The sequence below is a fragment of the Castor canadensis genome, chromosome 9 (assembly GCF_047511655.1).
Source record: "Castor canadensis chromosome 9, mCasCan1.hap1v2, whole genome shotgun sequence".
Taxonomy (NCBI): Eukaryota; Metazoa; Chordata; class Mammalia; order Rodentia; family Castoridae; genus Castor; species Castor canadensis.
In genome coordinates this window covers 1,010,376-1,031,276 of record NC_133394.1, presented here as the reverse complement: position 1 = coordinate 1,031,276, position 20,901 = coordinate 1,010,376, and the positions used below count along the sequence as shown (strand labels likewise).

The following is a 20,901-nucleotide window of genomic DNA, read 5'->3' as shown; positions in this document are numbered from 1 at the left end:
TTTCTAACAACATGGGGTCTTACCCGGGATTTTCACGTCACCACCAAGTGGGCCATGGATACCACCTCCTCAGGGGATGCATGTCCTGCTGCCTTGTTGCAGTAGCCTCAGGGCTGGAGACGTCCATGATCTTTGTGGCCAACAGCAAAGTCTAGATCAAAAGTACTGCCTTGGTAGTTGACACATCTGGAAAGAGGCTGTATGGGTGTGACTGGAGCTCGTCCCAGACACAAAACAAGTGCCAACTCCAGATTCCTAACCCTGGTAAGCCCACAAGGGAGCTGGTGGAAGGAAGAGGAAGCACTTTGGGTGAAGTATAAGAAATCTCCATGATGGGAGGTTGAATATTCTCTCAGGGATAACACAGCCCGGATTTTGGGATGGGAAATAAAAAAGAAACTTTAGGAAAGGCTCCCAAGAAACTAGGCTCATCTTCAATTCCTCCAGATAGCCCTCTAGATCTCATATTACTATATTGGGTAGAAAATTCTAGGACAAAAGGTAAAGTGAAACAAAAAATGATTAAATACTGTTCTTTCATTTGGACACAGGACCCAATCTTAAGACTGTCTGTTTTCTGGTTAATATTTGGCGCCAGTAAAGACTGAGTTTGCCAAGTACTTGTAGAATATGTAACTGATAAAAGCCCAGAAAGCCAGGAATAAATAGATTATGCCCTCTGCTATCAGAGGGGACCTGTGACTTTGTTTCTGATTAAAGTCCCTAGGACTGAACACCCTAAATTGGAAGAGAAAGAAAGCCAATAGGAGTACGTTGTTTGCATTATAGACCCAAGGGCCCTGCCCCTGAACCTTCTCCATCCAGGAGGCCAGGAAGCCCATAGGCAAATTCACCCAGGGAAGGAAAAGAAGGAGAAAATGAGGGCCCTTGCAGAGCAACAGCACCCTTGGCCCCTCCCTTACCAGGCACTTCCTTCTCCAGATTGAGGAGGGAATTGGAGCAATATATAAAGGATATCCAAAACCTTCCCATCTCCCCTGTGAAAATTGATCCCTCTCTAAGAGGTTACCTTAGTGGGTGGGTAACGCCCCTCTCACTAGCTGGGAGGGGAGAAATTTAAGAAGAGAACTGAGTCTCTGCTAGAAGATCCACATGGGGTGGCGGGTCAACATGGCCAATTCCTTGGCCCACAGGTTTATACATGGGCTGAACTAACGTCCATTCTGAGCATCCTGTTCTCCAGGGAGGAAAGAGGAATGATAAGGGAGGCAGCCATGATGACTTGGGAGTATGAGCATCCTCTGGTCCTAATGTCCTTCCTCCCCGCAGATGGGGAGCTCCCCAATGAGGAACCACAATGGGATAATAATGATGCTGTTCATTAGGATACATGAGAGAGCTCAGAGATTTAATTATAAAGGGAATCCAGGAAGAAGTTCTCCGATCTTGAAATATACTCAGGGCCTCTGATGTCCAACAGGCAAAGAAGACCCAGCTGAATTCTTAAATAGGTTGAAAGATCAGATGGGAAAATATTCAGGACTAAATGTGGAGGACCCCCTAGGTGAGGGCATGTTAAAATTTCATTTTGTAACAAATAGCTGGCCTGACATAGCAAACAAGTTACAAAATTAAAAAAAAAAAACTGGAAAGACAAAAATATGGAAAAACTATTAAACAAAGCCCAAAAGGTTTATATCAGGAAAGAAGAAGAAAAACAAAAGCAAAAGGCCAGTATGATGCTGTCCATTATAGAGCAAATGACTCAAAATAGAGCAGGCTCACAGGCTCAGGGGCAGCGAGCTCCCCAAGGAGGATGCCAGAAAGGGCAATCACCAAAGGACAACCAAGGGAGAAAGGGAGAAATAAAGGTTACAAATGTGGTAAGAAGGGGCATTTCAAGAGAGAATGCCCAAATAGGAAAAAAGAGGAGCAGGTGATAGCCCTCATGTTGCTTAAGGAAGTCTAGAGGCTCCAGGGGCTCTTTTATTTTAAGGGATTAACAAGATTCCATGCTAAATCTAGAGGCAGGATTTGAACTAAATGGAATAACATTTTTTAATGGATTCTGGGGTACCTTGCTTATCTTTAGCATTCCATCCCCCTTGTATGCAGATAGCTTGCTAGTTTCTGGGGTGAGAGGAGAGAGATTCCATGTCCCTTTATTCAGAGAAGCCCCCACCGTAAGATAAACAGACAAAAGTAGTCTTTGTCTTTATCCCTGAAGCAGGAACCAATCTCTTGGGCCAAGATTTAATTTAGGAATTGGGAACAGAATTAAACATACATCAAAAAACAGATTCAGGTATCTCCCAACCTGTTACCTCTGGAGGAAGAACAACAAATTCTTCCGGAGGAGGTCTGCATTAGGGATGGAAACCAAGGAGGACAAAAAGTTCCTCCAATTTACATTAAACTGAAAAGTAATGTCAGGAGGGAACAGCATTCAATTACCCTGGAGGGAACTGGGATTGTAACCCATCATTGAGGGGCTACTCAGGAATGGCCTCTTTGCACCCTGTATGACCCCTTACAGTGCCCCAACCCTCCCAGTTAAGAAGCCTAATGGCTCTTACAGATCAGTCCAGAATCTAAGAGCCATCGATCAAATTGTACAAAGTAGACACCCAGTGGTCCCAAATCCACATACCCTCCTCAGCAAGACACCACATGATCATAAATGGTTTAGTGTAGTAGACTTAAAGGGTGCCTTTTGAGTCTGTCCCTTAGGTAAGGAAAGCAGAGATCTCTTTGCCTTTAAATGGAAAGAAAACAATAATACTGATGGACAATCCTGCCTTAGGGATTCACAGACTCCCCTAACCCGTTTGGACAAATCCTTAAACAAGTATTGCAGATTTTTAAAACCTCCCCACAGATTAAGTTACTTCGATCTGTAGATGATTTGTTAATCTTGAGGGTCATAACAGAGGCAGTTACTGACTTGCTTAATTTTCTGGGTCAGCAGGGACTGAGAGTGAAGGACCCTATCAAGTCTTACGACGGAGACAGCTCACCAAATGGCAGAACGAGGTTGGACCCATTATACCAGAGCCAGAATTTCTCCTGACCCTTGGCAGTGAGAACGATGGACGGCCAGTCCATACGCAGACCCTATGAAACTGATTATAAAAAGGCTATGAGAACCTGCCTGGTAATCCTTGGTGCTATCTCCTGTGCTCAGGCTGCACTATCTATGCCGTGTGAAGATTATGAACTGCTCCTTGCTACCCAAGATAGGATGTGCCCTACAAATTTGGTTATAAATATTGCTAAAGCTCCTAACCCCCAGGTTATCCACTTTGATGCCTGTCTAGCCCTACCATGTGGGGATTTAAGTTATCAAAGACAATTATCCCAAGAGGACAAATAATTTGTGTCCAGAAGGGGAGACCGCTGCTAATGGGTGAGGCCCTTGTCCGGACTGGGATGGACTGCAGACCCCAATGCACGAAGCCCTTTGAGGGGTCTAGCCCATCTAAAACCAACAGTAAGTGTAACTTAAAGACATCCCACCCCCAAATTGCCACATCTCCAATATAATCCTCTCCTACTGACCATTCTTAACCCAAAGGCTGCTTGGGAGAACCCACAGGTTGCATCCCGCCCTTATGGAGTAGGGGTCTCAATGTCCAGGTCTGACCTCATAGGCAGGCTCAGAATCCAGATCGGAGACCCTGCCAATCTTTCTCTGCATCCTCAACCACTTTACCACCCCTTGATAAGAACTGCGCCTTCTGCAGCCTAAACTGCAGCTGGTCTCATCCCTTGCAGATCAAAGCCCACTGTTCCTTATCTTCTGCCACCTCCCTTTGCCTGCCCCTAGACCTTGCTCATGCAGCTGGTCTCATCCCTTGCAGATCAAAGCCCACTGTCCCTTATCTCCCACCACCTCTCTTTGTCTGTCCCTTGCCCTTGCTTTCTCCCAAATGCTACTTTGGTCAGACCCACCGAGAGAAGCTGCTGTGCCATTTTCTCTCGGCCAGCCAATCTGCTTATTAAACTTTGGGCATGAAATAACTCTCATGAGCCTCCTTTGTGTGCGGTGTGTGGCGTTTTCTTAGCATTTTGGTGCCATGACTTGGATCAGGTGAGCTTGAGGCATCGACCTTGCTCTCCCAGTCAGTAAATTCAGGCCCTCATAGGTGGGAGCTGCCTTCCTTAAGCCTGGATGAACTTACTGAGATCTGAACTGCTTTGCCTGGACCCCGACCCTAGACTAGTGCTGCCATCATCACTCTCGCTCACAGGGAACCTCCTCAAGGCCAGTGCGCTTTCTGTAACTTGCCCACCACCGGCTGATTTCCTCGGTCCTCCCTTGGTGAGCTTCCTCGGGTTGTGAGTCGTGGCGTTCTCTCTCTCTCTCTCTCTCTCTCTCTCTCTCTCTCTCTCTCTCTCTCTCTCTCTGTCATTTGGGAAAATCCTAGTTCTAGGTCCTGGCTCACTGAGCTCAGGAACCTGGTTCCTGAGGCGTGGGTGATCCTCTTGGTGAAGACATTCCCTTGAGGTCCCTCCACTTCTCTGTTTTGTCCAGGAAAGGAATATCTTGGGAACACCCGCCATATTCTTCCTTGGACAGGGTCTCATCATGGGGGCTGGCCCTTCCAAAATTCCCTCAAACACCCCTCTGGGCTGTCTGTTGGTCAACTTCGAGCCCCTATCTATAGGCAAAAAAACCCTCATTTTTCTTTCCAATCAGGCTTGGCCACAATACCAATTGGACAGTGACTCTAAATGGCCCCTAGATGGCACACTCGACCCTAACATTCTCAGGGATCTCTACACCTTCTGTGAACGCACTGGAAAACGAAAGGAGATTCCCTGTGTCCAAGCCTTCTCTTATCTCCTCTCTAAGCCTTCTCTCTGCACCTCTTGCTCCCCTGCCCAAGTCCTTCCGGTTCTGGGGAGCTCATGCTCCCTTCCTGTGGGCTGAGACCAAGCCCCAAGTTTATTCAGTACACCTCATGCTACATTGGCGGAGTCCTATTTGATTATGGCATCTGATGACTGCTTCTCTTTCCCCCCTCCTGTCTAATGTCCCTTTTTCCTGAGACAGCAACCAGAGACTGGAGGTTTTGTTTTGCTGAAAGCGTGCCAGTACCAGTCAATGGGAGTGACCTAGAGACACAGGTGATGGCTAATCCCTCAGGCGTGTGTCATGCCTCCAGGCTCTGCCTTCCCCTCCCTTACCTAAGATGTCAGCTCACCTTTCTGCCTTCTCCATGGTCTCACCATGAGTCCTTTGTCTCTGTCTGCCTTCCCCTCCCTGGGCTTACTGGGACCCTGCCTCCCATGAAAAACCTGTAGCATGGTACTTATGACTTAAATTATTCCAAATAGTTTGCCAGGCCTCTGAATCTAAAGAAACTTTAAATCAGCTGCTTTAGAAAAGCGCTTACAAAACTGCAGCTGCCATGCTCATGCCCTAATTCCACCCCCACAAGGGGAGGAGGGAAAACAAACTGGCGCACTCATGCATAGGATGCCAGCTTCTGGACACAGCAAAAATGCCTGCCATAGCTAAAAAAATCCATAGAGAGGACCCAGCACATCCTGGGTCGCCAGCTACACGTGGCTATGGCTGTGGCCTGCTGCCACTGCCCCTAGAATAAAGGCGCGCAGAGTACACAGGAAGGGGGGAGGGGCGATGGGCCACAGCATCAGGCCTAGGCAGACAGGCTCACTTGTCCCGGGTGTTTGTGGAGGGAGTGGTGCCTTGCACAAGCCCTGTTCCTAGTCCCACCTCACACCTGGCACCAGACCCAGCCCTTCTAAGCCAATTGTTAACTCAAGGTTATAGTTCCAAAAATAACAAAATAGACATTACTGTGGTCTCTAAACTTCTCATTTAAAATTTTCTATACTTTCGGCCTCAACATAAATTTTTCCCTCCAAATATTAACACTCGTTGTCCCATATGGTACTGTTATTGGCCCAAAATGCCCTCTGAATGCCCTTCTCTAACTTTACACATGATTTATTCCTTTATTTAAAAGGTAGCCTTTATTAAAGAGCCTGCCTACTATTAGCTAAAAGGCAGGATCCTAACGTATTGTTCTTTCTAGATGAGATCTGCATCTTCCAGTCTTCTGGCTTGTAGATGTGAAAAGCTTTGTACTGAGGCCTGGCCTCAACATGCCATGGGTGACCAAGAGAAGTGGCCTTCACAGGGCTCCTTAAATTACAATACCGTGCTCCAATTAGACCTTTTCTATAACAGTTAAAAAGTAAACTAAGGTCCCCATACAAATTTTCTTTCATCTCAGGTTGGCTCCACAGTTAACCATTTAGATACTCAAATGCTGGCCATTCTTTGTAAGCCACAGGATAAACATGCAAAGGAGGACCAGAAAAGCCCCTTATCAATGACAGGGCCCACCCTACTGCTCCACCCTCTGCCCTACCTTCTAAGCCACCCCAATATTCAGAATGTCCTAATGGGTGCTTCCCCCTTCAACAGGCAATGGTAGGAAGAGGCCCAAGCCTTTCAATTAACATAAAAAGAGATTATGCTTCTACTAGACCAGACTCTTTTCTCATTAAAAAAAAAAAAGAAAAAGGAACAATGGGTCTGGCCCAAGCCACTCAGGTTAAAAATGATTACCACTTACAATAAGCCCCAATACTAGTGACACCTAGAAATGAGTAAATAAATACACCTACCTACAGGGGCACAGACAGTCCCCTTAACTGATCCACACTAAGAGGGACTAATGACATAACTCAAGCAGTAGAGTGTTACTTTACAGGCATAAAGCCCTGAGTTCAAATCCAGCACAGCCAAAGACAAAAAAATATTTGAGGCTAAAGAAGTATCTCAATGGAAAAATGTCTGCCCAGCATGTACAAAGCCCTGGGTTCAATTCTCCAACATTACTAAATACAAAAAATGATAAAAAGGATAAATGATATTAATGCCACTTCAGCCATCTCATAATAAAAAAAAAGTAGTTTAACCTAGACCAGATCCCTCATTCTTCAAATGAGGAAACTGAGGCCCAGAACAGTTCAGAGACCTGCTCTCCAGAGTGTCAGATGTCAATGTAAAATAACAACTTTGCTTTACAGCAATGCCCTAGAAGGAAATCCCCTTACCTTTCTACAACACCTTAAGGATGCTATCAGAAAGCATACCACGGTGGACCCAGAGGCACACGTAAGAGAGGTTCTCCTCAAAGATAAATTTCTAACAGTCAGCCCCTGATGTTTGTAAAAAACTCAGCCTATGGCTGAAGGAAACAAAAAGTCATTGGATCAACTAATAGAACTAGCCATGTCTGTATATTATAACTGGGACATTACAAACAGAGAGAAAAATAAGAGACATGACCTCATTGCTGGCCCCACCCGACTGTTGCCTGTATCCTGAACTTGCTACCATGGTGGACAGGAGGGGCACTTCTGCAGAGAATGCTTAAAGGGGGACAGCCTGGGAGACAGCCCCGCCCCCAACAGCGACCCTGCCCTCTCTGCAAGGGTAACCAGTGGAGGTCTAAGTGCCCCCGTCTCCGTCTCCAGATGGATTGATGGGTCCCAGCCCTCTGCCCACACTCCACTTCTTGGCATCAATGTTGAAGAGCCTCGTGGTAGCCATTATGACAAAAAAACAAAAGATCATTTTCTGCCAAACAGTGGAGCTCATTTCTCCGTCTTATTTTTCTCTCCCAGTCCCCAGTCCAATGACAAGGTTATCATTCAGGACAAATCTGGCCAGCACTTAGAGCTCAAGTTTACCTGGCCTCTGGCCTGCTCTTGGGAAGAACTCCTCTTCTGTCACTCTTTCCTCATAGTACCTAAAACTCCAATGTCCCTGCTGGGATGGGATTTACTATCTCAACAAAAACCTCAAATTCTCCTCCCCCCAGGCAGCTATTTCTGCTGCCCCCTCCTTCAGAAACAAATAGATCCCACAATGTAAACTGATGAAATGAGTGTAGGGCGAGCCTTGAGGGCCCTCCCTATTCAAATAAAACTCAAAAATCCCTCACAGTTTCCACACCCAAACCAATATCCCCTCATGCCTGAGGGATGATGAGGACTTATGCCTACCATAAATTCCTTAAAACAACAAGGACTACTAATTAGTTACTTCAGCCCCTATAATAAATTCAAAATTCTTATAAAAGTTAATTTTAAAATACAAACTACAAAGTAAACAACTAAAAGAGATATAGATCGATAATAAATGCATTTTTGAGAAGTTAAAATGTTTTTTGAGAAAAAAAACGTTTTTAGATGAAAAAGGATTTTATAAAGAAGGGTTTATCCTAAAAATTGTTTCAAATAGGAGAGATAAAGGCAAGCCATCAAAGGGTTTAGTATGTTATATAAAGGTCTAAGTAAGTTTTAAAAATGTATAATAATAAGCTTCAATATGTAATAAAGTTAAAGTTAAATATAATCTAAGAGTTGCCTACAAGATTTTTAGGGTCATGTCAAACTAAAATCAAATTCTCTATGTCTATAAAATAACACGGTTATCTTAATATTGTTCTGCTCTGAGTAACATCTACAAAAAAAACCATTACAAAAAAAGAACTTTATCAAAAAAAATTATTTGTGTTTTCTGTTGATCTTGTCAAACTTTAAGTACTACTAAATCAGAGTTCATTTATACATTTGCTCATGAAATGGTCTCTTAAATGACCACCTTATAACTGTGCTCAGTGTCTAAACTTTATCTAAATATGGTACAAACATTTACAGAGTTGAAAGTGTCAGTTTATGTAAAATGATGAGCTAAATCTCTCTTTTATCCAAAAGTGTTACATTTAACCTGCATCCTGACAGTCAGCCTCTATTTGCCTTTAAAGGTCCCACAAACACTTCATAACAACTAACCTGGTCAGTCTTGCCACAGGATTTAAAGACAGCCCTCATCTTTGCAGACAGGCCCTAACCAGAGACTCATTAGATTGGCACTACCCAGAGGCCACCCTTCTTCAATGCAGAGCCACAGAGCCCCTCATGTGCAATGCAACTGAGTCCCTTTTAAAACTTTCTGGCCTCCAGGAATACATCTCTATGGAGAAGGCTCAATTATGTCTCCCTCAGGTCACCTACCTAGGTGTGTTCTTAAAGGGACAAACTCACTCCCTGAGTCATGAGTAAATCAACCCAATCTTCCATTTCCCTTTATGTCTCCCTCAGGTCACCTACCTAGGTGTGTTCTTAAAGAGACAAACTCACTCCCTGAGTCTTGAGTAAATCAACCCAATCTTCTGCTTCCCTCCCCTCATACCATAAGACAGCTTACAGCAAGCTTGGGAGTTATAGGATTTTACAAAATTTAGATCTCTAGATATGCAGTCCCTTAGCAGACACCTTTTATGCTCCTCCTAATATTCCTATTTGGGCCTTAAATAATATATGGCCTCCCATTTCTCTTAGAAAACTTGCCTCCAACAGACCCTGCTCCTCTGGCCGACTACCTGCCTTATCTTAACCTTCTCAGGGAGCTTCTCAAAGAGCATACAGACCAGATTCTGCCCCACCCTATAACAATTTCTGTTAAACCGGGGGCTCTTGTTCTCTTAAAAGGATCCTCTACTCTCTCCATTGGGAATTTGGTGAACCAGCCCTCATCTGGTCATTCTCACAACACCCACTGCTGTCAGGCTCAATGGGATCCCCTGGTGGCAGCACCTCTTAAGGAATGGACTCTTAAAACCCTCTAGGGAACAACATTTCACATTGGTTCTCCAGGCCAATGCCCATCCTGATGCCTAATTTTCTTGCTCTCCCATTCTTAAGCTTCCTCCCTTGTGTCATACTACATGTCTGCTACTGCTAATCAAAAATTTAACCAGTTGTACCTCCAGGAGTATCAACCTCTCCAAAACTGCCTGGAAAAACTACTGTAAAGGCCCCATCCAGGATGCCACAGGAGCCTGAGGATCCTGCCCCATAAAACACCCCTTACCAGGAGAAAGCAGCTAAAGAGACCGATGTTTCACCCCAATTCCTGATCCTCAGCCCCTACCATCATCATTATTAAACAAAAAATGTGGGAATGATAAGAACTGCCCCTTCTGCAGCCTAAACTGCAGCTGGTCTCATCCCTTGCAGATCAAAGCCCACTGTTCCTTATCTTCTGCCACCTCCCTTTGCCTGCCCCTAGACCTTGCTCATGCAGCTGGTCTCATCCCTTGCAGATCAAAGCCCACTGTCCCTTATCTCCCACCACCTCTCTGTCTGTCCCTTGCCCTTGCTTTCTCCCAAATGCTACTTTGGTCAGACCCACCGAGAGAAGCTGCTGTGCTATTTTCTCTCGGCCAGCCAGTCTGCTTATTAAACTTTGGACATGAGATACCGCCCATGAGCCTCCTTTGTGTGTGATGTGTGGCGTTTTTCTAACACCCCTACTCCAGAGGAGGATAATGGGAGAAGTCACCAAACAGTCCTGAAAAGGTTCATGTAACAGTAGTAACTGACTTAAGCAAACCCTAGAGATAAGAGACTGGACTGGTGAGACAAATGTCTGGTTGGAATGGGTAAATAATCTGTGCATGCCTCAAATAGACTGGTTATTACACTTGTGCTGCAGCTAGACCAGAGACTCAGGTGGTCTCATTCCCACGAGGATGGACCTTACACCCTAATGGTATGGCATGCATGATAGCTCTGTATCAGAGGTTTCAGCCTGGGGAAGTGAGTCTTAAGACCTTGTAATTACTGCTTCCAGAGGCAAAATGTGTGGGACAGAAGCACCCTCGAACCATCAGTTCTTTGTCCCCTGACACCAACTACATCTTGAACCTCTCTAGGTATGGGGAGTTGCTGATGTTCATGGGTAACCTGGCCGGCTGTAATAGAGGTTGATCCTTTGATGAGATAAGCAGTCAAAATGCATTGACCAAAGCCTAAGCAGATGTCTGGTTGGATGGTAGAGGGCCTTTGCTTGAGATTCTCCTGGAAAGTTGGAGTGACACCTGTGCTTTGCTTCAGTTGGCTCTCTCTTTCACCCTGGCATTTCAACAACCCAGCCAGTCCCCAAATAAAAGAAGCACAGAAGGCATGACTGCACTTGACCACTATGTTTATACAGATGGCATGGGAGTCCCCCAAGGAGTCCCCGATGAACTCAAGGCTGGAAATCAAATAGCAGCGGGCTTCCAGTCTGCACTATTCTGGTGGTCCACAGTCAATAAAAATGTAGATTGGATCAGCAGAGATCTGTCAACTACTCTAGAGATGCCATCAGGGGAGAGCAGAGCAATGAGATGCCACAAGCCGAATGGCATGGCAGACTAGATTAGTCCTGTGCGTGAAGTTAGCAGAAAGGGAGGAGTTGTGTAATGGTAGAAGGTCAGTGTTGTACTTTCATTTCCAAGAATACCGCCTCTGATGGCACCATTACAAAGGCTTTACAGGAATTAGCTACTCTTGCCAATGAACTTGCAGAAAATTCCAGAGTAGATGACTGAGGTCATAGCTTGCTGGAACAGTGGTTTGGAAAATGGAAAAGCATGATGGTGCCCTTTTTCACTTCCCTCATAATTGTGTTAGGAGTAATGACCACAGGAGTGTGCTATATCATACATGTGTGAGAGGGTTCACCCAAAGATAATTGAGACCTCACTCACCAAACAGACTCCTGTCTCTTACCCTGACAATCTCCTGTTAGACACAGTCAAACAAGAAAGTTAATTAATGTTAGCTAAGTTTTTTTAAAAAGACCTGAAAGTAAAAGGGGGAAATTGTAAGAATCAGCTTAGGTCAGGTCTTTTCTGTCAAAGAATTTAATCAGTAATACCGCCTTATTTACTCACTTCCCAAATACTTGCTCATGGACTCAGCTTAATATGAGAGAAGTTTCTATTGAAAACAAAGAACAAAGGGTTCTTTTTCCTCAGTGGGGCAAGAATTCCACTGGTTCTGGAACTGATAACCAAAAATAGTTATTGTTTCCCTAAACTTTTAAACTTTTTTGTTTCCAAAGCCCCTCCCAACCTAGCCCTTTTCTAATTAGCCAATTGCGTAGACTTTGAACCCAACCTGTCCAATCCAGGAGCAGGAGAGAGACAGCATGGTGTCAGATATATCCCTGTGGGCTTCCTGCCCAGGGTGCTTGTTTCCCAGACTTTCTGGTGTGCACCCTTCTGCAGACGTGTATTTTTCCTTGCCTGTTGACTTCTGAGTAGTGTTGTGTCTCTCCTGACACCCAGGTAGCTTTAAAATATTTCTAACAAGCATATAGCTGTGTAGTTGATTTTTGTGTGTTGACATTGTATCTAAAGTCCTTGCTAAACTTACTGATGTTAATAATTTACCTGTGCTCATTTGGAGTAACCACACACACATTCAAGACTATTAAACAGTTTTTTCTTTACTTTTGGCCTTTGTACCCTTTATTTCTTTCACTTTTTGCCTCATAGCATTAACTTGAGATTTCCAGTCGAAGGCGGGGTAAATGCCATGAGAATTTATTCTTGTGTAATTTCCAGTTTCCAATGAAAGTTTTCAGCGGTTTCACCCTTCAGTATGCTTGTTGTGTGTTTTTTGTAGGCACCCATTATCATATGAAGAACGCTCCCTCCTGTCTGACGTTGCTGACTTTGTCTTGAATATATCTTGAATTTCATGAAACGCTTGTTAAAGTAACGTTTGAGATAATTTTATTTTTGATCCTCTTTTTTGTGAGTTCACTATTTCTTCATTTTCAGGGATTACCTCTATTACTTCCTTCACTTGATTCTTCTGAGTTTAACTTTTTACCCTTTTTCTAATGTTTTGGAATGGATTTGTAGTATCAGACATTTTTCTAGTACAGGTTGAACATTCCTACTCTGAAAGTCCAATATGCTGCAAAATTCAAAACTTCTTGAGCACCTACATGGTGATGAATGTTGGAGCATTTTGGATTTTTTATTTTCAAATTAGAAATACTCAACAGATAAGGTTCACATAAATGACCTAAAATCTGAAAAACTGAAATTTGAAACACTGCTGGCACCAGGCATTTCGGTAAGGGATACTCAAAGGAAGTGTGCGTTTAAAGCTGTAGACTGCTCTCTTAGCAAGGTCTGGGGTGCCTCACATTTAAACTCTGGTTCAGTTCAAACTGCTTTTAATTTATTCTGTAATTCTTCCTCAGATCTATGGGTTTTGAAAGAGTGATTTCTTCCCCACATACAGGATTCCAACCTGCTTTGGCTCTCACTTCTAATTTTTACTTCCCTGGAGAATATTCTTTTTGTGTTTATTCCTTTCAGTGATGTTAAGATATGCTCTACTTCCAGCAAGTAATCAATTTTAAGAGGTCGCTGTGATCTTAAAAAGAACGTTGATTGTGTATTCCCTGGGTGATATATCCTGTGTATGTTTCTTTTCTTGATGTGAGTATGTCTACTGAGCTCTTAGCTTTAGTGTTACCTTCTTTCATGTTGTCTTACACCACTCCTGTTTAATTTGGGTTCCTTATCCTACAAGTTCTGGAAGAGTTTCAGCTGATTTAAAAATTCCAAAGAATAAGACAACAGCTTTGCTTCCCAGCTCTTTTTTGTTTTTGTAGCAGCAATACAGAAACATACATATGGGGACCATTTTTTTTTTTTTGCCAATTATTTAAAAGGGTTTATTTTTAAGATACAGAATTAGTCCTCGAAATCTTCAGAGAACTCGAATCACAGTCTCAGCAGAAAAAGCTGATTTCTTCCAAGAGGACTGTGATACTCCAGCTACACAGCTGAGAAGCACCTGTTGCAGGACAATGAACCAAGCCAAAGATCAGACTGAATGTACACTGGCAAGCAGGGCTCCTGACCTGAGGGAGACATCGTGTAATCACCATCCTTTCCTCACTCTTGGTCAGACTGATCCACTCAAAGTCTTATTTCTGCCAGCAGCAAAACGGAGCTTAGGAGATCGAAGGTTGCAGGTAATTAAACGGGATTCCTCTGGAGGTCCCGACATGATCAGAGCCTCCAATAAGCATTCTGCACTGCTTTGTCGTGCTAGCCCTAAACATAACGTGGATGCCGGGGAAAAGTCACCTCCTGTGAAACGCAGGAGCTAAAACAATAGCAAGACGCCGCAGAAGCCACCGAAAAGCAAGTGAGGGGAGACTAGGGATTCAAATTTGTGAAATCAGTAAAATTGGTTCTTTGTAGCTATTCTTTTTCTCTTCAGCAGTCACTTAGGAATTTAAAAGGGCCTAATTTTAAGTTCTAAGGTGGTGTATTGAAATTGAAGATTAATCTTTTTTTTTGGAAAGCCATGGAAACTAGCCATTCTTCATTGGCTATATTAGATAATACATGTTATTTTTCTAGTTGTAAGAAGTTTGAACATTATCCAATCAACTTAAACCGTTTTTCCCAATTTGTTTCAGATCACAGACAAAGTGAAGTTCTTAGACAAAGTCAAATGGAAAATTTTTCCAAATACTCAACTACACAGGTATGTCGATTAATGTCTTAACAAGCTAGGTTCAAATCCCATGGTAACTACCTCTAGTCACTATGAGTGCAATATAAATTCTGCTTAGGATGATTCTCGTGTGAAGTTGCCTACAACACTTTGAAATTTTGCTTAAAACTTTGTTGTAAGGGGAAAGCTTGTTTTTGCTCAATGAAAGTAAGTCCTTTGCCCATAGAAATTGCTTTTATTTTTCTGGAGTTGCAGCTGACATTAATTCAATTTTGAAGCATGCTGAAATTGTTTCTCTAGAGGCATGCAGTTACTGGCAGAGTGTCTCAAGTCGTAGGAGTGCCTGATTAGCAAACGTGAGGCCTTCAGTTCAAACCCCAGGGCCATGTTCTCTTCCAAAACAAACAAACAAACAAACAAACAAAGCAGATGTATGCAGCCGTGTGCTCCGACTCTTTCAGCTCTTACAAATCTTGGAAGGGCTGGGTATGCTGGGTAGCATGTGCAGTGATCAAGACCCTGTGACCACAAAAAAAAAAAAAAATGATGACAGCATAGCTAGCTCAAATAGTAGCAATGTAGACGTTGCTTTCAGTATTTCATTTCTCAGATGGCATGCCTTTTAATTAAATATATCAACTTATCCATGGATCCTGCATTGTAGAATATCAAAGAAAAATAGTGCTGCTAGGTGACTGGTGGTACTCCACTGAAGCAGTAAGCACTGTGATGCATTTCACTTCTATATCAAGGAATCTTACACTCAGAACAGACATTGGTTTTGAGCTATACAGAATGAAGCATTCAGAAGTGCTAGTTTGCTGAACTTTCTGTTGTGCATACTTACCGTTGTACATATTTTCTTTAGTGTTTACTCAGCATTAGCTTACTGCTGTCTGGTTTTATTTCCAAAGACTAGACTCAGAGTCCAGAGGCTCTTGAAGTTCTTCATCCACTACTCACTATGATCATCTTATTTTTCTATCCAATTTTTTATTCTTATTTAACTGAGAACTGCAACCATTTAAGTGAGGGAAAGCTTTCCTAAGTCAAAATCCTTAGTTTGGCTCAGTTTCTTAAGGTTTTGCTTCTGCTGACTATCTTGCAAGGATGGTCTAGAAGGAGGATTTGGATAGAAGTAGGTATGGATTTCTGAAAAAAGTCTTTGGGAGAGTTTTAACTTTGTGTGTGTGTGTGTGTGTGTGTGTGGTAAAGGAAGAACTACAAGTAAACCATTATCAAGGGATATGTAGAACCCAGGGACATTGGTTCAGGTCTGTTGTTACTGTAACTTAGTCATTGCTGCAAACAATAGAAATCCTTCATAAATTTTTTTTTTGGTGGTCCTGGGGTTTGAACTTAGGGTCTTCCACATGCTAGGCAAATGGTCTACCACTGAGCTACAATCCCACTTTTTTTTTTTAACTTTATTTTCAGACAGGGTCTTGCTAAGTTGCCCAGGCTGGCCTTGAACTTGTGATCCTCCTGCTTACCTTCCTAACAACTGGGGTTATAGGCATTTGTCACTGTGTTCAGCTGTCTGCCCTTTTTGTTCAGAACTGAAATCATACCAATTTGTCTTTTCTAACTACAGTGGTATAAAACTAGAAATCAGTGACAGGAGGAAACTTGAAAAATTTCCATATATGGAAAGTTAAATAAACAAATAACTGTTGAGTCCAGGAGGAAATCAAAAGGAACCAAAAAGTATCTTGAGACCCTTGAAACATACATGATACAGCAGAAGTCTTGGTAAGATGGAGGCTCACAGAGACGAATGCCTCTGTGACTGAAAAATGAAGTTCTCCAGTACTTAACTTCAAAGATCTAGGAGAAGAACAGGTGGAGTCCAGAATTGGTAGAAGGAAGTACAAGAAATGGTGCAGAAATAAATGAGGTCAAGACGAGTAATAAATAGGAAAGATCGGAGGGACCAAGTGTTGGGTCGGGTTGGGTTTGGTTTAGTTTTGGTTTTGATGGCATTGGGATTTGAACTCAGGGCCCCACACTTGCTAGGCAGGTGCTGTACCACTTGAGCCACTCCACCAGTCCTAAGCATTGAGTTTTTGAAAAGTTAAAATTGACAAGCCTTTAGCTGGACTAAGAAAAAAGATGATACAAATAAATAAAATCAGAAATGAAGAAAGAGACTTTACAGCTGATTCCACAGAAATGCAGTGCTCATAAGAGATTATGGTGAGCAATTATACATTAACAGATTGGATAGCCTAAAAGAAACATGCAGATTTGTACAAGCATACAGCCTACTAAAACTGAATCCAAATGAAATAGAAAATCTGAACTGACCAATAGTGAGTAAGGAATATCACTAGTAAAGAAAAAAATCTCCCAACAAAGAGAAGACCTTAACCTGATGCCTTCACTGGTGAATTCTATCAAGCATTTAAAGAAGTATGAATGCCAGTCCTTCTCAAACACTTCCAAAGAACTGGAACAGGTGAAGCACTTTCAGATTTATTTCCGAAAACCGGTTTTATCCTGGCCACAGTCAATGAAATTTTATCTATAGGCGGCAAAGGTGTTTCAGTGTATGCAAACTGATGAATGTACTACAACACATTAATAGAATAAAGGATGACAATTATTTCTGCACCTTAGTAGATGCAGATAAAACATGTGACAAAGTTAACATCGTTTCATGATAAAGACTAAACAAATTACCAATACATTGTAAAGACCATGTGTGACAGGCTCACAGCCAGTGTCAGATTCAGCCATGAACACAAGAGCTTTTTGGGAAGCAAGGTAAGAGCAGCACAAGGCCTGAGTTCAAACCCCAGGCCCACAAAGAAAAAAGAATGCCTACTATTGCCACTTGTAGTGACATAGTCATGGGAGTCCTTGTGAGAACCACCATACAAGAAAAAGAAGTTAAGGTATCCAAATCAGAAGAGAAGAGATAAAGCTATGTCTATTTTTCATTACGTGATCTGAGACATAAGAAAATCCCAGAATTCTGTAGAGAAGTGCTAGAGCTAATGAAAACAGTGATGCAAAATCCACAGTAAAATCAGTTGCAGTTCTGTACGTTAACAGTGAATTAACTGAAAAAGAAATTAAGACAAGTCTTATTTAAGATATCATCAAAAGAATAAAATGCTTAGAAAAAATTAACCCAGGGAGTTAAAAAAGTCCAAATACATTGAAAACTATAAGGGATCAGTGAAAGAAATTGAAGACACAGATGGGAAAATGTTCATAGGTAGGGTTATTATTAAAATGTCCATATTTCCCAAAGCAGTGTGCAGATTCACTGCAACCTATATCAAAATCCAAAGGCATTTTCACAGAAATAGAAAAATAATAATACTAAAAATGATATGGAACCATCAAAGATCCCAAGTACCTAATGTAATTGTGAGGAGGAACAAAGATGGAGGCATCACACCTCCTAATTAATTTCAAGTTATATTCAAAGCTGTGTTTAATCAAAATAACATGATACTGGTATTGAAGCAGACATAGGCCAATGGAGCAAAACAGCACAGAAGCTTCCTCACACATGTACAGTTAGCTAGTCCTTAACAAAGGTGTCAAGAGTAGAATACACAGTGGAGAAGCAGTGATCTTAAATAAATGGTGTTGAAAAAAAATCAAGATATCCACATACAAAATAATGAAAGTCAACTCTTACCCCATTCAGAAATACCACCTCAAAACTGGCTCCACTGTGAGACTTGATTCCTACAAGGAAGCAGGAGGAAACCTTGACACTGGCCTTGGCAATGGCTTTTTTGGACATGAGACCAAAAGCAAAAATAAATATGTGGGATTACATCAAGAAAAGTTTCTGCAGAGCAGAGAAAATACCAGACTGAAAAGGCAAGCTATGCAATAGGGAAAACCTTGTACGTATAACACATCAATATCCAAAATATATAAGGAACTCATACAACTCAATATTTAAATTATAACAATCCAGTTAAAAATGCTCAAAGGAACTTAATAGACATTTTTCTCTTTTTGCCTTTTTTAAAAAAATTGTTGTACTGGGGATGCATTTGGGACATTTACAAAAGTTCTTATACTTGAATTCACTCTCTTCATCATTCTCCTTTTTCCCCCTCCCTCCCATTCCTGGAATAGTTTCAGCAGGTCTCATTTTTCCATTACATACATGTATACATAATATTTCCGCCATATTTACCCTCCTACACACTTTCCTTATATCCTGCCCCCTCCCACTGATACCAACCCCCCAGGGCTTCCTGTTGTCCATTTTTGTAAAAAAAAAAGACTTTTTTTGTTTAAGATAGCTACATAGAGTATTTCATTCTTACATTTCCATGTATATATGTATTACAACCCAGAATTGGTTCATTCTCTCTATTTTTCTCCTTTCTATCTTAGTCCCCTTCTTATGGTGATTTCAACAGGTTTAAAAATTGTATATTCATTCTTGTATAGGAAATACATCAACCATATTCACCTTGTTTTACCCACCCTCTCTATTAGTGAGCTCTGTTTTTCGTACTATTACTGTATTTGTATTAGGCCTGTATTCCACATATGAGAGAAAACATGCAACCTTTGGCTTTCTGAACCTGGCTAACTTCACTTAAGATGGTGTTCCGCAGTTCCATCCATTTACCTGCAAATGACAAAATTTCATTCTTCTTTATGGGTGAATATAATTGCATTGTATATAAATACCACATTTTCTTAATCCATTCATCAGCATGGGGCATCTTGGCTGTTTCCAGAGCTTAGCTATCGTGAATACTACTGAGGTAAACATGAGTGTGTAGGTGCCTTTGTTGTACTCTGACTGACATTCCTTCGGGTATATCCCTTGAATGACATTGCTAGATCATATTGCAGTTCCTTAATAGACATTTTTCTAAAGAAGATATGCATATGATGCACTGGTATATGAGCGTTACTAGTCATGAAGAAGGTGAAAATCAAATCCTTAATGAGTTATCGCCTCACACCTGTAGGATGACTATTATCAAAAAGTGTTGGTGGGATTGCAAATTCGTATTGCCATTATGGAAGCAGCAGGGAGATTCCTCAAAAAATTAAAAATAGAAGTACCATTTGATTCAGCAATTTTGTTTGTGGGTATATGTCCAGAGGAAGTGAAATCACTGTCTCAGAAGGATACACGTGTTCATTTTCATTGTTGCATTATCCACAATGGCTAAGAAACAGAAATAACCTGTGTTTGTTGACAACTGAGCAGATGAAGAAAATGTGTGTGTGCATGTACACACACATTCATGAGCATATCACTCAGCCTTGAGAAAGAAGAAAACCTGTCATTGTGACAACATGGATAAAACTCGAAGACATGCTAAGTGAAATAAGCCAGACAGAGAAAAAACAGCATGCTGTCACTGAGAAGTGGAGTCTTTAGAATTGTGGCACCAGTGCTGGAGTGTGAGAGGAAACAGGAGACATTGTTCAGAGGGTGCAAACTACCAGTTATAAGGTATAATATATGAATCATGCTAATCATACTCAAGAATAACATAAGCCAGGCACTAGTGGCTCATGCCTCCTAGCTACATAGGAGGCTGAGATTGGGAGGATAGCTCTTCAAGTCTAGTCAAGGCAAATAGTTTGTAAGACCCTATCTGTAAAATAACCAGAGTAAAAAGGGCTGGCGCTATGGATGCTGATTTCAAACACCAGTACTGCTAAAAAAAAAAAAAAAACAAAAACCCTGTCATTTTGCAATGTATCTGAAGTATCTTTCTACTGAGCAGAACGTACAAATGTCCAGTCAGCACATGAGAAGATGTCCTCATCTTTAGTTCTGGTTTTTGCTATAACAAGTTACCATAAATAGAGAAACTTAACATAAATTGCTACTTTACGGATTTGGGGTCAGAAATCTGAAGTGAGCTGAAATGTTAGCAAGGTTGTGCTCTATCAGGAGACTCTAAAGAATCTGACTCTGCCTGCCATTTCCTACCTGTATGTCCCTGGCCCTTGCATTCCTTCATTTGTGGCCTCCTCTGACTTCAAAGCTGGCAGCATAGCATCTTCACATCTCTGTGGTTTCCTCCTTCACGTAGCTTTCTCTCTGATTCCAGCTGCCCCCTTTGAAATAAAGATCCTGCTAATTACATTGAGTATACTTAATAACCCAGAGTTATCCCCTCACTGTGTTAAGATTCTTCACCCATCTGCACATTCCATAGCATAGTCATAGACTGAGATTAGAATGGAAACATCTCTAGATGGTCATTATTCAGTCTGCCACTGGAAGCATAATGAAGCAGGGCATGGTGGGGCAGACCTGGAATTCCAGCTCTTGGGAGGCAGAGGTAAGAGGATTGTCAGTTCAAGGCCAGCCTTTGTAATGTAGTGAGACCCTATCTCAAAAAAAAAAATCAAAATGAAATGAAATAATCACTGCATACATGCCAGAACGATTCAAGTAGAACATAGTGACAGTGACAGCACCAAACAGTGATAAGTGTGTGAAAAGTGGATTGGTCACTACCATTGTTTAGAAGTGGTTTGTTCACCCAGAGGTTCATGCATTGGAAACTTGATGTGCAGTGTGGCGTTCCGAGGTGATGGTCCTCTAAGAGATGA

At 42.0% G+C, this 20,901-nt stretch overlaps 1 protein-coding gene across 5 annotated transcripts in view; it reads left to right on the top strand.

Annotated features, from left to right (window-relative positions):
• The window catches only part of Sclt1 (sodium channel and clathrin linker 1), a 160,518-nt gene that overhangs the window by 10,296 nt on the left and 129,321 nt on the right, over positions 1-20,901 (top strand). For 3 of the 5 annotated variants that reach the window (XM_074041163.1, XM_074041161.1, XM_074041160.1), the window contains exon 2: positions 14,294-14,361. The exons of 1 other annotated variant lie outside the window; for it this stretch is intronic. In XM_074041163.1, the coding sequence (XP_073897264.1) occupies positions 14,294-14,361 (68 nt within the window). Of the gene's footprint in view, positions 1-11,759; positions 12,129-14,293; positions 14,362-20,901 lie in introns of those variants that run through there. One more of the 5 variants, XM_074041162.1, reaches the window with a different exon arrangement.